Source organism: Cnephaeus nilssonii, assembly GCF_951640355.1.
Source record: "Cnephaeus nilssonii genome assembly, chromosome: 9".
Lineage (NCBI taxonomy): Eukaryota > Metazoa > Chordata > Mammalia > Chiroptera > Vespertilionidae > Cnephaeus > Cnephaeus nilssonii.
This window is the reverse complement of record NC_137080.1, coordinates 16,863,769-16,883,174: the sequence shown is the minus strand read 5'-3', so window position 1 is coordinate 16,883,174 and position 19,406 is coordinate 16,863,769. Positions and strand designations below refer to the sequence as shown.

General features: G+C 47.8%; 1 protein-coding gene across 6 annotated transcripts in view; it reads right to left on the bottom strand.

Moving 5' to 3' along the window:
• NCOA7 (nuclear receptor coactivator 7) overlaps window positions 1-19,406 on the bottom strand; it is a 116,797-nt gene that overhangs the window by 13,795 nt on the left and 83,596 nt on the right. For all 6 annotated transcript variants that reach the window (XM_079781259.1, XM_079781261.1, XM_079781258.1 and 3 more), the window contains 2 exons: window positions 18,933-19,101; window positions 3-150 (listed from right to left, as the gene is read on the bottom strand). In XM_079781259.1, coding sequence (XP_079637385.1) covers window positions 3-150; window positions 18,933-19,101 — 317 coding nt within the window. The remainder of the gene's footprint in view (window positions 1-2; window positions 151-18,932; window positions 19,102-19,406) is intronic.

The window sequence follows — 19,406 nt, the reverse complement described above, 5'->3', positions numbered from 1 at the left end:
ACCTCCCAGCTCTTGGTGGTCGGCTCGCTGAAGAAGTTGTCGATCATATTCAGTTCTTCCTTTTCCACCACCACAAAGCCTTGCTCTTTGGCATCCTTCCCATAGACGTCTGGAGACCACTGAACAAAGAATGTGTACAAGTGGTCCACCCTGAAAAACATGTTCATCATAGGAATTAACACCAAATCCACTTTCCTGGCAGGCACTGGCAGGGACTTTGGCACGTACAACCATCTTGTTCCTGCTTGGCAAAGCCACTTCGCTAATTGGGAAATCTCTCACTGTGAAGATTATCTCTATTAGTGCATTCCAAATTCAGAAAATAAGTCAACAAATGAAAGCAGAAGTCCACAGACGTAGAGAAACTCTTTCAATCTGAGGAAAAGATCAAGCGATGGGACATAGGACTAAACAACACAATGAAACATATCAATGTTTTCCTCACTGGGTCTTCATTTATTGTACACCTGTATTCACTGGGAAAAAATTAATCTGAAGCTTAAGAAGGGAACCAAGATAAACACTCTAATGGGTCTTTTTGTAGAGTGAAGCACTATTATAATTTTAATGAAACACCCTTAATAACTACAGAGTGTATAATACTAGATATTGTTTAATATGAGAAACAGCTAATTATATGGACATGGGAATGTCATTTGCTTCCAATTTCTCTGTTCTCACATACAGATTTAACATCTGAAGGTTCTGAAGCATCTCTCCAGGCTTAATCAATAGAAAGATGGCTGGTTTCCAAGCAGAGAATGAGAGCTCAGTCCCAGCACCTTCAATAGTGTGTGTGTGTGTGTGTGTGTGTGTGTGTGTGCGCGCGCGCGCACGCGCTGGGGGAAGGGAGGTGTCAATTTTGGTATAAAACATTATTGCTTGCATATGCCATTCTCTCTATAAGAAATACCTCAACCTGAGTAGGAACCTGGGGTGACCAGGTAAGTGGGCTTCTCCCAAGCCTCTCCTCTTGGGTCTGCTAGGTTTGTCACTGGAGTGAGTGGCCTCTTCTGCAGCAGTCAGGGCCAGCCCTTTATACCTAGTAAGCACTGGGCTTCTTAGACTTACCTCAGGAGGAAGTCTCTAGAAAGGAGGGAAAAGGCATTCTCAAAATATCAGAGACATAAACATTTTAAAATATATTTTCTTGATTTCAGAGAGGAAAGGAGAGGGAGAGAGATAGAAACATCAATGATGACAGAGACTCATCCATCAGCTGCCTCAGCACGCCCCCTACTGGGGACCAAGTCCTCAACCCAGGCATGTGCGCTGACCAGGAATCAAACCGTGATCTCCTGGTTCATAGGTCGAAGCTCAACCACTGAGCCAAGCCAGCTGGGCCATAAACATTTTTAATATTAAACACAGAAGCAACCTTACAGTTTTTATCAATGCTGATGAAATATACCTGCTACCTAAAAAGAAAAGATGTGATTCCCTGACTCAGGGACCTTACATTGCACAATAACTCTAAGAGGCAAGTGTTACTATGCCCAGTTTAAACATTAAAAAACTGAGGTTCAGTAGACCTAATAATGTGCCCAAACTCCCCATTCCTGAAAATGTCCCAGCCAATCTAAGCGAACTGGCTCTTCTTTTATGAATGCTGAACTCCAAGGGGAACAAGTACATTTCTGTACCTGTCCATCCAGACGTCTCACAGTATGGGCAACTACTTCTTTGGCTTTGGTTTTATTAATGAAGCATAAGTACAATTAGTGAGAAGCTCTGGGCGGCCCTTAGGGCTGCCTACTTCCTATTCCTCCTCCTACACCTTCATCAACAGGCTCACAGCACAGCTGGCTCTGTGCTCTGTTCTTGGGGAGAGCATCCTGGGGCGGCCGCCTCACCTCAGGCACGTTCATGGGGATTGTTCCCCACTGGCTGTGGCAGGGAGGGCAGCAGCCCTGAATGGCCTCCCTCTTCTCTCAGTTGGTGGGTTCTACCTTACAGCCAACAGTCATCCTGGCCTGGAAGGCCCCAGGTAATATGAGACGAGAAACCTTAAAAGTATGTTCTGCAATGGGGCACCCAAGGGGAAAGGTTCATGTCTCTTCTCAGACATTCAGGACACTGTCACACCCTGGTTTCCCTCAATAATAGCCTTGCTCAGAACATTCCCTCGTTCTCTCAGGTAGAGAGGGCCCTCATACCAAGCATCTGATGGAAAAGCAGGGGAATGGGGAATTAGCGAGGCCTGTTCCACAGGAGAAAATTAGAGTTCATTTGGGACCAAACTGATTACTAATTATTAGGCCCCTGGAAACCAAATGGAAGAATCCATGTCCCTCTCCCCAGCTCCACTTTTGCTCAATTCTCCATCCTTTGTTTATGTTATTTTTACTAATTAATTGGGGAGGAGAGGAAAGGGATATGACTTCATCATTTTTCTTTCCAGATTAGAGTAGAAATTTATTGAAGTTTATTTAACCTAATTCTTGGAATGGCTCTTTTTGGCTCACTGGGTTTTCCTGGTGGTGAGTTCCCAGAACTCAAGCCTCCCCTCTGAAAACAGGCCTCAAGTTCTGAAAATTCCCCTCCTGGCCCTGTGCCCCCCCTCACCCACTCCTTCCCTCAAGACTATCAGTTAGCCTCTCACCGTGACCCCCATCCTTCCTCTTTCCCCAGCCCTTAGACCCTCCTGGGTGCACATACTTCCAGGACAATCTTTCCGTCTCCCCCTCGCTGCTGTCCCCTAGAGGTGCTCCACTGCGCCTTCCACAGCACCTGCCCTTCCAAACACCTGCCCACACCTCCCTTCCCATAACTCATCTTTCCTTTAGAGTTCATCATCTTTCTACCTCCTCCCTTTCTATGGAGACTGCTGGGTTTGCTTATTCATGCTTCAGGAATCCACTATAAATCAAAGGCTGCTAACCTTGGGTAGGAAAACCCTCCCTCCAGCTCTCTTCCTTGGCTACTCCACACACAGCTACTCCAGACCTCTGCCTTCTCAAGCTCTCACCCTCAACCTCCTACCCGCCTCCCTCTCTGAGCACAGTTCCCTCCATTATACCATCCTCATGATGCCCTCCCCTCCACTGTCCCTCTTAGCGATCTTTCTCTTCAGAAGAATGAACTCCTCTCCAGCTTTAACCCTCCCCTCGGTATTTCCAACAGGCCCCTCCCTGGTGAATTTCCTCCATGTCTTCCACCTCACCTCTTGGTCCTCTCCATCCCTTTAGCTCCTTCATCTTAATCCACAAACCTGCTTGCATGTCCCCATCCTAAAAATGTAAGAGCCTCTAAATTTTGTTTTTCTCTAAAGCTCCCTTCCCATAACTCATCTTTCCTTTAGAGTTCATTATTAACATTTGGCTTAGCCTATTTTCCACCTTCTTTTCATTCCTGAATTTTTTCCATTCTGATTTTATTAACCTTTTCGTATATGCTCTGTGTTAAATCTGCTTCAGATACTGTCTAAAAAGAGATAAGAATTTTTAAATCTTGTTCCCTCCCTCATTGTTTAAGTGAAGCTCCTTGTCTCCAAGTGACCTATTATCAAACCGAACAGTATCTTGGGCATCGTTTGTCTTGACCTGTTGATGGCTTTTTCGAAGCTCACTCAGCGACTCATCCTGTGGTCTCGATGCATCATTGAGCATATTTCTCAGCCTGTTAGCCCAGGACACTACCCGTAATTGCCACTCCACTGGTCATTAAGCTGTGGATGTGGTAACAACACGTGAGCAGGAAAATGGGTCAAGAACTGGGTCCTGACAAGTGCTAATGTTTGAGGAGGAAGCAGCAGAAGTGGTCCTGGAAGGAAGCCAGGAAGAAATGGCAGAGAAGCAGAAGCGATTTTATAAAATACAAGTCTGATCACTTCACCCAGCTATGTACAATCCTTTAAGGACTCCCCAAAGGTTTATGATACATGCAAACTCCTTGGTGCTGCCAGCGAGCTTTGTTCTGTGTTGATCCCCAATGTACTCCTGGTTCCTGCCATATGCTATTATATGTTTGCTCCCACATCCATTCTGACCCCTGTGCCCAAACTGCTTCCTTTTCTTCTCTTTTCTTCTTTTTCTCCTTACTCCCTTTCTTTTCTTTCTTATTTTTTAAAAATAGATTTTTATTGATTTCAGAGAGGAAGGGAGAGGGAGGGAGAGAGAAACATCAATGATGAGAGAGGATCATTGATTGACTGCCTCCTGCACACCTCCTACTGGGGATTGAGCCCACAACCTGGGCGTGTGCCCTTGACCGGAATCGAACCCGGAACCTTTCAGTCCGCAGGCTGACACTTTATCCACTGAGCCAAACCAGCTGGGGTTTCTTTCTTTATTTTTTTAAGAGGAGTGATGACAAAGGTTAAGCCCGGGGGAGAATCATCCTAGGGCCCGGTAAGGTTCCCCAGGGGTCATGGTTAAGCTGGGTGTTGACGGAGGACAAGTCAGTTACAGGAAGAAGGGGAAACGGCATTCCACCGCAGGGAACATGTGCAAACAGACATGGCATGTTACAGCAGGGTGATGCTGGAGGAGGTCACCCTGGACATGGCGGAGAGGGAGAAGGGCAATGCAACAGGGCACTGGCGACTTCTGACAGACAGCAAAGATGGGAAGCCCCAGTCCTCAGGTTGAGGGGCATAAACAAAACCTCCTTACATAATTCCAGCGACACCTGACCGAAGCCAGTGGGCACCTGAGCTGACTGTGTTGAACAGAACACATCAGGCAGGGGGGAGAAACCAAGATGGCGGCATAGGTTAAACACCTAACCTACAGCCGGGCACAACAATTTCAAAAACACAACTAAAAATCAAAACGGACATCATCCAGAACCACAGGAAAGCTGGCTGACTGAAATGCCCACAATTAGAAGGAAAAAGAAAACCACAAGGAAAATCAGGGAAGCCGTAAAAGCTTGAGGTATGGAGACACGGGCGGAGACACGAGCCCGCGCGCGTGCGGGGAAGCCGGAGCCGGAGAGGAAGGGGCGGCTGACGGCCTGGCTGGCGTTCTCTGGCGGGAAGGAGATAAAAGCGCCAGATTGTGCTGAACCCCAGCTCCAACTGCACTGAACCCCATTTCCCGGCGAAACCCTGGGAAGCCGGGCTCATGCTGGGGGAGTCTGGGCTGTGGGACAGAGACACAGAGGAGCTGCGCCAGAGCCGCGCACGGGAATGTGCGCAGAGGAGGGACTGTTGCCTGTGCCGCTGGATTGCCCTAGCGGGAGGGAGACAAGGGCTCCGGACTGTGCTGAACCCCCAGTTCCAACTGCACTGAACCCCAGTTCCGGGAAAGACCCGGGGAAGCCAGGCTCATACTGGGGAAAGCTGGGCTGTGGGGCAGAGGTGCAGAGAGGCGGCGAAGAGCAGAGCACCGGAGGCGCGCAGGGGATTGTGCGCGGAGGATGGGCTGCTGACTGTGCCGCTGAGTCGCCCTGGAGGGAAGGAGACAAAAGCGCCAGACTGCGGTGAGCCCCAATTCTGACTACACGGAAACCCAGTTCTGGGCGAGAATCTGGGAATCCAGATTCATTGGGGGAGAGACTAGACTGTTTGGCAGCGCGCGAAACTCCAGGGCGCTTTTCTCTCAGAGGTGTTTGCTGGGAGTACGGAGGGACACTGAGACACAGGAACCTCATAGGGCGGGGCTGACGGGAAGCCAAGGCGGTAGGCTCCGCCCTGTAACTCCGCCCCATCCAAGCTGAACACAGAGGCTTTTACAATTTTGCAAGTCTAGTTGAATGGGGCTGTCTCCCGGCATAGACACAGCTGATCCTCACAGCCAATTGGACTGGAGGTCACATCCTCCCAGTGTACCAACAGCAATCAAGGCTTAACAACACCAAGACTTTGCACTCAGCCCACAAAGGGGGGTATCAAGAGCGACCACCTAGGGAGATTGGGGAAGCTGAGCGATAGGGAGGCAGCCAAAAGGGGAAGACACCGAAACAGGTCACGAATATAAGTGATGCTGTAATTCATGCTGAGGGGCCACAGGCAGTAGCTGACCTACACTCCATTGGAGACCCAGAAACGAAGGCATCTAGTGGTCGGTGTGAGATGACACCAGATTTCAACCACTACCATAAGGGACACATTCAAGAGGCAGACGCAGTGAGCGCCAAAGCCTTGCTGCACCAAGACCCGGCAAATAAACGTGTCTCCCGCACAGCAACTCTTCCTTTATAGACACAGAGGGTCCGCACGACCAATTGGCCTGGAGGACAATTCCTCCCAGTGACACCAACAACAATCAAGACTTAACTATACAAACAAGGACCAAGATGGAGGCATAGGGCAGAAGCCTGATTGCTGCCTACCACAACAATTTTGAGACTACGACGGGAGAGCAGAGCAGACACCATCCAGAACCACCGGAGGGCTGACTGAGCAGATGCTCTACAACTAGAATAAAAGAGAGGGGTACGCGGGATGAAGCTGATGCCGGTGACCCAAAGACCACACTTTAAAAACTACGGCTCAGGCGACACAATGGCGGCCTGGATCGTGCTCGGCGCAGTTCCCCCAGCGGTCTCCGGCTGAGGGGAAGGCTTCACTTGCTGCCGAGCACGGACAGACGAGCCCCTGGGAGACATGGGGTGGGAGACTACGCGCTTGCTGACCTCCGAGTCCTTCAAGAATCTCAACGCCTCGGAAGCGGCCAGGTGCGCATGCTCGGCGACCGGCCACCGCTGCAGACCCAAGGGCCGACGCAGCCACCCCGGACCAGCCCGCCGTCGCGCACCGGGCACACCGTAGCTTCGCCGAGCCCGCCGCCCAACGAGTTCTGCGGTGGCTGCCCTGGAACTCTGAGAAAATGGCCGAAGGAATTGCTGAGAGGGAATTGACCAACAGGAATTGGGATCAAGAAGATGAAACCCCGCTGGGTCCCGGAACTGGGTGAAGCCGCGCGCCTCTGGGTCCGGGTGAGGCTGGAAACTGGGTCAGGGTGAGGCTGGGCCCCGGGTCCGGGTGAGGCCATGTGCCCCTGGGTCAGGGCAAGGCCATGCGCCCCTGGGTCCGGGTGAGGCTGAATCCTGGGTCTGGGCGAGGCCGTGCACCACTGGATCCGGGTGAGGCTGAATCCTGGGTCCGGGCGAGGCCCTGGGCCCCTGGATCCGGGTGAGCCTGGGTCCCGGGTCCGGGCGAGGCCCTGGGCCCCTGGATCCGGGTGAGCCTGGGTCCCGGGTCCGGGCGAGGCCCTGGGCCCCTGGATCCGGGTGAGCCTGGGTCCCGGGTCCGGGCGAGGCCCTGGGCCCCTGGATCCGGGTGAGCCTGGGTCCCGGGTCCGGGCGAGGCCCTGGGCCCCTGGATCCGGGTGAGCCTGGGTCCCGGGTCCGGGCGAGGCCCTGGGCCCCTGGATCCGGGTGAGCCTGGGTCCCGGGTCCGGGCGAGGCCCTGGGCCCCTGGATCCGGGTGAGCCTGGGTCCCGGGTCCGGGCGAGGCCCTGGGCCCCTGGATCCGGGTGAGCCTGGGTCCCGGGTCCGGGCGAGGCCCTGGGCCCCTGGATCCGGGTGAGCCTGGGTCCCGGGTCCGGGCGAGGCCCTGGGCCCCTGGATCCGGGTGAGCCTGGGTCCCGGGTCCGGGCGAGGCCCTGGGCCCCTGGATCCGGGTGAGCCTGGGTCCCGGGTCCGGGCGAGGCCCTGGGCCCCTGGATCCGGGTGAGCCTGGGTCCCGGGTCCGGGCGAGGCCCTGGGCCCCTGGATCCGGGTGAGCCTGGCCCCGGGTCCGGGCGAGGCCCTGGGCCCCTGGATCCGGGTGAGCCTGGGTCCCGGGTCCGGGCGAGGCCCTGGGCCCCTGGATCCGGGTGAGCCTGGGTCCCGGGTCCGGGCGAGGCCCTGGGCCCCTGGATCCGGGTGAGCCTGGGTCCCGGGTCCGGGCGAGGCCCTGGGCCCCTGGATCCGGGTGAGCCTGGCCCCGGGTCCGGGCGAGGCCCTGGGCCCCTGGATCCGGGTGAGCCTGGGTCCCGGGTCCGGGCGAGGCCCTGGGCCCCTGGATCCGGGTGAGCCTGGGTCCCGGGTCCGGGCGAGGCCCTGGGCCCCTGGATCCGGGTGAGCCTGGGTCCCGGGTCCGGGCGAGGCCCTGGGCCCCTGGATCCGGGTGAGCCTGGGTCCCGGGTCCGGGCGAGGCCCTGGGCCCCTGGATCCGGGTGAGCCTGGCCCCGGGTCCGGGGGAGGCCCTGGGCCCCTGGATCCGGGTGAGCCTGGGTCCCGGGTCCGGGCGAGGCCCTGGGCCCCTGGATCCGGGTGAGCCTGGCCCCGGGTCCGGGGGATGCCCTGGGCCCCTGGATCCGGGTGAGCCTGGGTCCCGGGTCCGGGCAAGGCCCTGGGCCCCTGGATCCGGGTGAGCCTGGCCCTGGGTCCGGGCGAGGCCCTGGGCCCCTGGATCCGGGTGAGCCTGGGTCCCGGGTCCAGGCGAGGCCCTGGGCCCCTGGATCCGGGTGAGCCTGGGCCCCGGGTCCGGGCGAGGCCCTGGGCCCCTGGATCCGGGTGAGCCTGGGCCCCGGGTCCGGGTGAGGCCGTGGGCCCCTGGATCCGGGTGAGCCTGGCCCCGGGGCCGGGTGAGGCCGTGGGCCCCTGGATCCGGGTGAGACTGGGTCCCTGGTCCGGGTGAGGCCGTGGGCCCCTGGATCCGGGTGAGGCCACGCGACCCTGGGTCTGGGAGAGGCCACGCGCCCCTGGGTCCGGGTGAGGCCATGCGCCCCTGGGTCCGGATGAAGCTGAATCCTGGGTCTGGGCGAGGCTGTGTGCCCCTAGATCCGAGTGAGACTGGATCCCGGGTCCGGGTGAGGCCGTGGGCCCCTGGATCCGGGTGAAGCCGTGCCCCTGGATCCGGCCGAGACCAAACCAGAGGGAGTCGGACCTGCATTACCACCATTTGTCCACCATCCAGAGCTGAGGGGTCAGTGCCGACATGTACTCATAAGGAACTGGTGGACATTGATATTGGGTCTCAAAAGAACTGTTGGACCAGAAAGAAACTCACTACAGACTGATTCGTTTGCCTGTCAGCATAACTATTATTGCTCGTCGCACATTCAATTCTTATAAGTATATCTCTAGTGACACATGATTTCGCTCATCTAGGGGAAATGATGAACAACATAGACTGATGAACAAGAACAGAACCAGAAACAAGGAGGCATCGATCGGACTATCGGGCCTCAGAGGGAGGATAGGGGAGGGTGGGGGGAGGGGGGAGAGATCAACCAAAGGTCTTGTGTGCATGCATATGAGCCTAACCAATGCTTAAGTTCAACAGAGGGTTGGGGCATCCATGGGGAGGGGGGTGGGATGGGAATGGGGGGATGAGGACAAATATATGACACCTTAATCAATAAAGAAATTAAAAAAAAAAAAAAAAAAAAAAAAAAGAACACATCAGGCAGGGGAGGAATTCCTAAGAGGAGGAATGAAAGGGCCAGATTTATTCTTTACGTAATGGAGTGGCAGGAGATGAGAAAGAAGAAGCCAGAGGGGCTGGGTCCCTGGGTCACAGAAAGTCCTGGCACGAGACCAAAGGCGTGGACCTTACCCTGAGGCTACTGTTTCCCAAAATGTGGCCGGGGCGGCTCCAATGACTTCGGAGGATACACAGAGGAACACATTTAGATAGGTACATACTTATTTAAAGAGTATCAGCAGTACATACAACGGGCATGCTGTACTTCTGATTTCACAGATATTACTGCTCAGGAAAAGGCTGAGAAAAAAAAGAGAACGATTTAAATCCTTTGAAGAACAATTTCAGTCGATTTAAAGACAGCTGTGGAGTGAAGAGCAGTACAGACAGGGCAGACATGGGGATATCTGTGAAGGAAGAGTGTGAATGCCCGGAGCCTGAGCAGCACTGGGGAGGCGACAGCCAGGGCTCCCGCAGGGAGGAGGCCTGGCCAGATCTGTGGTTTAGAAAGACTGCTGTGGAGCCACGCAGGGAAGGTCCGGGGACGATAAGACTGACTAGAAACACAGGCTGTGTTGAGAAGGCTACAACAGTGATCCAGCCAGGAGAGGATCAAGGCCAGAGCGCAGGCGTGCAGGGGACACGGTGGAGAAGCTTGCCGTACATACTCCTCCAGGCACAGAATTAGTTCGAACCCACCTAGCGACAGTTACCAGTACTAGCGACACCTGGCATTCAGGCTTTCTCTGTGCACATTTTCCGTCAGATTATACATTTGGGCGGAATCTGATTGCTTCCTAAACTCAAAGGTCTTTATCATCAACACAGGCCCGTCTCAGGACTCACCCCAAGAGAAACTCCTAGTTCAAGTTACAGATCTCTGTTTACCAGATGAAGCTGTCATCTCTGAAAAAAGAAATGCAAAGAAGGTTCTTGCAAGGCAGCAAAGCCCTGCCGATTGTGGGAGAGGTCATAGCAGCAGCAACAACTAACTTCATTCGGTGCCTGGGCGAGTGCATTCCTCCACAGTAACCCCACGAGGTGGCCACTCCAATGGCCGTGACTATTCCATAGAGGGAGGCACAGGTGCTCACACAGGTTAACTGGCCCAAGGCCACACAGTATGTTATGTGAGAGGTGAACCTGGCCTCAACCTCAGATCAGCTCGTGGTCTCAACCTGCTTCACCACTTCCTTTATGGCGAGTCCCACTGTCCTGGTTTCACTAGTTAAGAGAAGCAGGTCGATGACAAAGCTGTAGGGTTGTGGGATATAAAACCTGGTTAAAAAAAAAAAATCTGAGTTGATGCTTGGAACAAAGCATTATTCTACTGTTCATACTTCAGGTGTATGAGCTTTAGGTATAATGACAATCTATCTTATCAAACAAGACTACCAATTATGGTAGTATTTAATTTACTGTTGCTTTTTTACTTTTTTTTTTTTTAAATTCTAGCTATTAGGTGAAGTTTTTTTAAAAAGTACACATTTCTAAGTTAAAGACCTGAATTCCCAAATTGGTTCCACTTGCTACTAGCGGGAGGGCCTGGGATCATTTGGCTGGAGGCAGCGCAGGGCTCTCAGCAGCTGTTCCTTCGAGCAGTTAGTTAACACTAGCCTCGGAGCTGCCCTCCCTCCATTCCTCCATCTGCTCCTGCAGGCATTCAGGCTTGCAGTAACTAATAGTTAATCTTTGAGCTTCTGAAATGAAGATGAGAAAGCATATGTAGGCGTCTGAAGCATCAAATGTATAAGAAGTTCATTCTACTTTCACACAGATCCTTTAGAAAGTCCCTTCCATGTGATGATCTAAAACTTGCTACCATACGAACCAACAAACTTGACCAAAATGACTCAGAAAGCAATTCTTGTTTTATCAAAAGTCACTGGATTGGTAAGAAAACAACTGTGGCTATCTACACAGAGCAAGAGATAACCTCCAAACCACCCACCTGATGTAGAAAGTATGAGCAGGAACCATTAATCAATCCATCAGCTATTACATTAAAAAAAAACAAAAAACTTCAAAATACACTATGGCACAGAGAATGAGAAATAATGAAGCAAGAGCAGAAGAAAGAATACGACCTGGCGAGTGCTGGCATATATATGTATGCAGCCCCACTGTCACTTGTTTTGTTGATTATACATTAAAGGTAGTTCCATGCATTCCAGTCCAAAGCCTCCTCAGGCTCCATTCTGAACACAGACACAGAAGCCCAACAGGGCCAAGCACTCTTCACTACTGAGGTTGTTACTAGAAAACTACCAGCTTTTAAAACCCACCTCCATGGCCTGACCCGAGATCCCTTTATGAAAAAGGTCACTTTCCTTGCCCTGTAAAGTCCCTTCTGAATGCAATATTCTGCAACTCCAAATGAAACCAATGGTTGGTACTGATGCCCAGCTATAATTTCCATTCTTAAAGGGGCTCAGTGTGCCTATAAAAGAAAGCTTTATTTACATAGAACTAACTAAATATGCTTCTTCATCTGGTTCACCAAAAATAACTGGAAAGGTCTTTGAGAATCACTGATCAAAACCACCAGTTACAGTTATAAAAGGGCTCACTCAAAAATAAGTAAAAACTAAACCTTTTTATTTAACACCGACACCAGAGACCCTTTGGCTGGTAGCCCATAGCTTGGACTCAGCAGCAGATGCATTCTTTTTGGACTGAATACTACTTAAAAATTGGGGAGATTTGACACACATAATTCATATTTTAGCTTTTAAAAAAAAAAAAAAAAGATGGGAAGACCTAGCAACACCAGGCTCACCTTCCCACCTAGCAACCATCGGCTGGAGATAGCTCAGAGGTTCTCAGCAGCTGTTCCCCAGAGCCCGTAATGAACACTGGCCTCGGAGCTTCCCTCCCTCCAGTCCTTGTCTGGCTCCCACAGGCACCTAGGCTTTCAGAAAGCACTGTTTCTGCATACTCACTCCCAAACACTGTGTGCAGCACCCATTGGCCGGGATGAACGGTCCAGCTATAGGAAAGGTTGACGAGCTACTCTCCAAAGCGCTGGCGCTCGCTCACTCCTCCATCGGAAGCACAGCCACCACAGCGAAGAGCTCACTTATAAAGGGTGATTTTTTCATGAGTTGAGGTCCCTCCAGCCACAGAGTCACTGATTAACTCAGGGCACCTGCCAACGCTGGTTAGTGAAAGTTACGGAAGAGTGGCTGCCTAATGAGGTCCTTCTGGAAGGTAACGATGAATTTCTAGAACTTTAAGTTGATGGGAAAAATGTAAAATGACCAGGAAAAGCATGAAAGAAAGCAAAATCACTTCAAAACGTTTTAAAGTATTTAAATAAAAAAGAAGTGTGGATATTTACATATAAGCGACTAGTAAGCCTATACTTTATATTTGTTCAGTTTTCCAAAGCTTGTAAGTTATGTTAAATACAAGGACAGAAAGATAATTCCTTTAGAGGTTGCTTTGAAGGCCTTTTTGTTTTATTTTTTCCTTTTTTTAGTGACATGCCTTACAATATCATTATAAAATTATAGCATGACATAACGTTGTGTGACACTTAAAAATAGTTTTTTAGAATACAGTTTGTATTCTGAGGTATACCAGGTTTGGCTAATTAGGCCTTCATTGTACCAGAAAGTATATTAGTTTGGTTTTTAAAAATTTTTTTTTAAAAATATATTTTCATTTATTTCAGAGAGAAAGGGAGTGGGAGAGAAAGAGAGACATCAATGATGAGAGAGAATCATTAATCAGCTGCCTCCTGCACGCTGCCTACTGGGGATGGAGCCCGCAACCCCGGCATGTGCCCTGACTGGGAATCGAACCATGACTGCCTGGTTCATATGTTGATGCTGAGTTCAACCACTGAGCCACACCAGCTGGACTAAAAAGTATACTGTTTTAAAGACTATTAAACACTATGGTCTTCTCAGCAATGACAGTCATCAAAGATTTCAACCTAGCCCTGATCTCATTAAAAGTTAGGTGACTTTTGATCAGCAAATTTAGAATTAACTATGGTTAAATTTTTCATAGTAGGAAACTAGACCACTTTGTGATTCCTTTAATTCATTTTTTTCTCTCTAAGGATAATATTCTTAAGAGCATTTTGCTTAGTCTTTATGAGGATCCTTAAGACTCAGATATCTGCCGATTGTAAAGTGAGTTTCACAGGATAATCAATTTTCTTTTTTACTTCCCATTACAAAAGTAATATATGCTCACTAAATGCATGCAGATAGAATAATGACAGAGAAAGACACTCTTAACTAAAAGAAATTTATAAAACAGTGTATATGTATGTATGCTTAACTATTGCATTAATCCATACATAGAAAAAGGCCAAGAGGCTACAAAAATAAAAATATAGTTAGCTTTGAGTAACAAAAGTATGAGCTTTTAAATTTCCCTTTTGCTTTTCTGTGTTTTTCTAAATATTATATAAAGTCTATGCGTTATTTTAATTATAAGGCTAAGTTATTTAAACGTCTTGTTCTATTTGGACTATAGGCTAATTTATTCATGTATCCATCCAACTAACATTAAGAGTATATTACACAGTAGACCCTATGCTGTTTCTAGGACACAAATGTCCTAGGACTTGGTCCCTGCCCTCAGAAGGTTAAGGTCCAGTAGGAAAAGCCACAAGAAGTCCACACTGTAAAAGAGCGTAGTAAGTGCTATGACAGAGGTGGTACAGTAGAGGGACATCTAACCCAGACTGGGAAAGCTTCTTAGAGGAGACATTTGAACATGTGCCATTAAGTGAGGTGGGGAAAGAGGGGAGTCAGGCATTCCAAGCAAACATCAGTAAGTCTGATTCACATTTCTTTACGTCGACACATAGCTAGTTATCCACGGAAGGGCCAACATGGGAGCAAGAGATCCTAGAGATGTTAACTGGAGAAAATTAGCTAGATGAGGTGAAAATTAGCTAGATGAGGTGAATAACCGATGTGGGGAGATGACTGTGAAGCAAGCTCATGCCCACATTCTGGCCCCGGGGACTGAATGGCTGGTGGTACCAGTTACCATGACGGAGAACACAGGAGGCAGAAGTTCTGGGGCCAGTGGCAGGGACAGAGATGGGAATTAGAAACCCAATTTGGGGCATGACCTGTCTTGTGTTTGTTCCATCGTGGATGATCCCCAAATTGAAGACTACTAGGTATATATGTGTTTGGAGCACAGTACAACGTTCTAAGATAGCTTTAAATAATGGGCATATAAGAAAGAATTAATTAGGTGCAGGCAACTGTGTATATTGAGAAAGAGAGAGGGCCATTTAAAGGGTAACGTTTAATGAGGAAACAGAGGAAGAAAAGACGGGGAAGGGATGTTAGAAGGAAAGAGGATGTCAATTGGGGGATGGTCAATGATGTCAAATGCTACAGAGGGTTCACGTAAAACAAGAACAAAATAATGCCCCTTTGTGTATCACCTTATGGAGAATGACTAAGAGGTTATAACCCACATCCAAAGCAGCAGGATGTTTGAAGGACCTGAGGACTCTGTATGTTTACAGGCTCCTATATGACTTTATTACAAAGCTACGTTTGTCATCCATTGATTTAAGCCATGAATTCTTTGTAAACTCCATACATTTTCATATTTGTGAAACATAATAGATTTCTCCACAGGCGTCAGTCCACATATTTCAGAATTTAGAAACTGAGATCGATTGCAACTGTGAGGGGAGAAGTGCCAGACTTCGACGCCTCCCCCCAGTGCCTCTGTGCCTGTGGGCTGCTCACCAGACAAGTTGGGAGAGGACTGTAATTGCCAGTGTAGGGAGAGGTCATTGTAGAGTGTATTGTTTTGGGAAACAAGAATCTACACCGGTAGAGGAGAGAGAGAAACCACTGGAGTTTAGGAAATAGTATTTGAAAAATGTGCCCGTCTACAAAGGTCCTAGACTTGTTGGGTAAAACTCATAAAGTGACCAATCTCAATAAAACTGCAGATTCAGGCAAATCAAGATAAGGCTAGAAATGTAGGCCAGTGTGAAAAGGGCTGTAAGAGCAAACGAGGGGTTTAAACTTTAATCCTGAAGCCTGAAGATATTTTTTTTCGGCAATTGTGACAAGATCAAAATACCTTTCTACAAGATTTTTTCGGCCATGAGGTACAAAACAGATTTTAAGTGGAGGAACTAATGAATAGGAAACTGCAGTTTAGGTACATGGTGCTGTGTTCATAAGAGTCATGTAAAATAAGGTAACTGGATCTTGTCATACTAGCTCCAGAAAACAAAATTTTGGCCAGATAACCACTGTAGCACATAAAAGTTCATTCTAATAATGAGCCCAGGCTAGAACCAGCCTGCAACTAAGTTAAAACATCTACTATCAGAAAAAGGACATTTAGCCAAGCTCTTTGTTTCCATACAATTCTGAGTAGATCACTCTCCATTCAGTTAATGAGCATGCATGGGGTGTCACCCATCAAATGTCAGTCACTTCCTCTGCCCATAATCCCTGATACACACTTAGCGAGAAAAATCCAAGGAGATGAATAAATTTGGGGATGCTGCAAATTTCCATTCCCTCATTAACCAAGAAAATGACTTTGAGTGTATGAAGAATCCCTTTCCTACTCCATTTCAGTGATCTGTCAGCCTAAATAAAACGTGTAATTAACAGCTTCAACTGCCTGCTCATACACACTGCAAAAGTACTGCTACTGCTCACAAATTGGATCTGAAAAATACAGGGTTTGGCAAAAAAAGAGGTTTACCCGTGTGAATACACAAAATAATGTATTCTTGTATGATTTATTATTGTACAACTGTAAACTACTTTTGCCTACCCCTGTATACATACAATATGGACAGCACCTTTCAAAAGGACAGATACTTGTGGGCTCATGGGTACATTACTCATTTTAATTTTGAAAGCATAAAAAAAAAAAAAAAAACCCCACACCCAACTATTTAAAAGTGCTTGGCAACTTCAATTATTCTTGACATGTAAGGAAATATCATGCTTGCTAAAACAATAAATTTAACATATATAATGAGCTTATTCTCAATGTGGGCAGGTATAAAATATAACTATCCTTTATAAATCAAAGGGCTTGATGATCTTAATTAGAAGGTGATTAGAGAAACATGGCATTTTAGAATTTTTAAGAATTAAATATATACAGGGTATCCCCCAAAATGTATCCAGATAAAAGCCCTTAAGACAGGGATCCTACACGTTCTCTCTTTCCTTCCCTCCCCTTCTCCTCCTTCCTCTCCTCCTCCTCTTCTTTCTCTCTCTCTCTCTCCCCCCGCCCGCCCCAAGCAAGCTCCAAGGACTCTTCTTTTGCCTCTATAACTCATTTCCTGAGCCCATTTCTTCTACGGCTTACTTGTTCTGCCTCTATGACTTTCTAAATAAACTTTCTCTTATAGTTTGAGTCTTGGCTCTGAATTATTTCTTAGCCAGAACCCAAGTACTGAGGTTGCAGAACCCATGTCCAACCCCTGGTGCTGGGCTTTCTCCGGAGCCACTACTAGGATGATTCTTCTTCACTCTGCTACTAACACTCCAGTGCGTGCAAGGATCCATTAAGCAGGAAGGCAAGTAGAAACACTCAGTTTCAAGTAGCAAGGGAATCCAGAAATCATCACCAGAGTAAGAAAATCACTGCATGCCACTTCTTGGCTCCTTAAGGACTTTGTTGAGTCTTAAGTCCTGAAGAAGTTCATAAATCGAAAATAAAAATAAACTTCTTAGTATGTACTTGGAGTTCTGGGTGGGAATTAACTACAGGATTTCTCCATCTTTTCCAGTCTTAAATTACCATGTGGCTTCCTTTAGGGTAGGTAGAATTGGAAATGCATAAAGGAGCAATTAAAACAAAAATTTCCAAACATCTACACAAAGAACCCATCATTAACACAGTGAGATATAATGCCCCCCAGACAATCTTGGGTTAATTAATAGTTGCTTCAAGAAAGAAAACGAAGTGTTGCCAAGTAATTTGCTAGCCAAATAAGGCAAGGACACAGTAAAATACGGTATAATAGAATTTAACAAGTGACCTACTTTAAAAAGCTCACCAAAACCACTTGCATGAAAGGTCAAAGAGAAATACTACTTCAGCATTACAGACTTCTGGGTTAAAGAATGACCACAGGATTAACTACATGTGTGAGATTGCTCTAATTATTCTAGAAGAGTCCCCTTCCTATATTTTCCCAGAGAAAAAGTGGCATGTAAGATACGTAGTTTTTCTGATAGACCCCGGAAGTTCATGTGGCTGAGAGTTTCAGTGATCTGTTTTCTAGACCTAAAAAATCAGGAATTGGCTTAAATCTCTAAGGTACTATCTAGCTGTGACACTTGACTTTCAAACACTGATTTAAACAGGGCTTCACAAATTTACACTGCTTCTGTTGAAACATTTTAAAGTAACAACAAAGGACACATTTTCTTCTTATCTTTACAGTATCCCTGTTTAATAGTTTCAAGGGGATACTGTGGGGATTGCAGGCATAGGTAGAGGAGTATATTATATAAATACAAAAAAAATTGTTTTATGTTCATGTTAACCTGGGTTTGTGTCAAAGACAGCAAAAAGATATTCGTGAATTCATTAATTCAAATCCTATCAATTTCCCCCCCCCCAAACACTTTAATCCTATTTATTTTCCAGATTAAATTATAATTTATTAAAATGAGGCAATTCCTTGATGAGAATTCTCATTCTGAGTTCTAATCAGCCCAAAAGTGTACCCGTGCTTGGAAATTAATTTTGTTTTATGAGCAATTCATGCTCAAGGAAGCCTGCCGAATATATGTGTTCTTGGCAGGTGGTGTGCCAAAGTGTCTGCCCAGATGATGCGGTTGGATGAATAGTTAGGAAAAAGAAATATGTGCGGGTTTAACAATTTTAAAAACCAACTGCAAGGCCTTTATAAAGACATTTTTAGTCTACCACATATACAAAGGGAGAATCGTTTTTTCTAAAAATAATGTTTCCTGTTTTTATTATAAAAATGTGTTCGGTGATGCACCGCTGAAGAATTCCTATGCCACTACCTGCCATCCTGGGCTGTGACACAACCAATAACGTTTCTTCTTTGGCAATTTATACTATAAATCTCTCTGGAGGTGTGCATTCCCTCGACCCATCCACGTGATCTCATGTCACATTTCTCCAGCTGCCGAGTCACAGACACGCCCAAGCAATCCTCAGTTCCCCAGAATAATGAGCACGTTAAAAAGTACACTCAGGCCTCTCTACAGCACTTAGAGGGCTGTGGATCTGCTCCAAGGAATGCCTTTCTTCTCAACGGAAGAACGCTTCCAATTACCAGCACGTGAGAATATCTACTGGTAACTCTTCCTTCATTTAAAATTCAGCTGCTTAGAAAGTTAGGAAAGTGGTTCCGCACACAGTTCTATGAAGGCCTGAAGCAGAAAGCTACACTCAAATAATATTCTTCTGGAAATTCTAAAATGTACAAGAGAAATCTCTTAGTTAAGAATAAAATGAAGTATTTTAAGATTAAGTTAAAAAACAAAAACACAAAAAAACAACACCTTACGATGCAATTAGGATGTAACCGACCAGCAGATTCTCCACGCTGGCCCACACTCACCTCTCCCGAGGAACAGCGAACCAGTACTCGGGCTGCTTCCTTCGCTTGCCGTACTGCTGGACCATGGCTGCCGTATGTGTGGCAAAAGATTTCCTCATCGGTTTCCCCACTTTAATGCACAGAAACATGGGTGGAGTCTTGCTTTTCTCTTCTTTTGAAGGAAGTATATCTGAATCACACATGCAAAATACCTTCCTCAATACTGACAACACTGGTGGCAGCAAAACCTTTCAACTTACAAAGAATAGCGTTTAATCCCCTCACGGTGATGAAAACTCAAAACGTATGGCGGAAACATCACACATCATCATCACATTGGGACTAATTTAAATTTTTCAGAGCACGAAAGGAGCTTCTTGAGCACGAAAAGAAAAAGCTTTGGACGTTTCAGCTTGGTCTACATCACTGGAGATGCTATGTACTGTGAATAAGCGTAAAAACCAACGTAACACCAACCAGTGAACAGCTGTGACA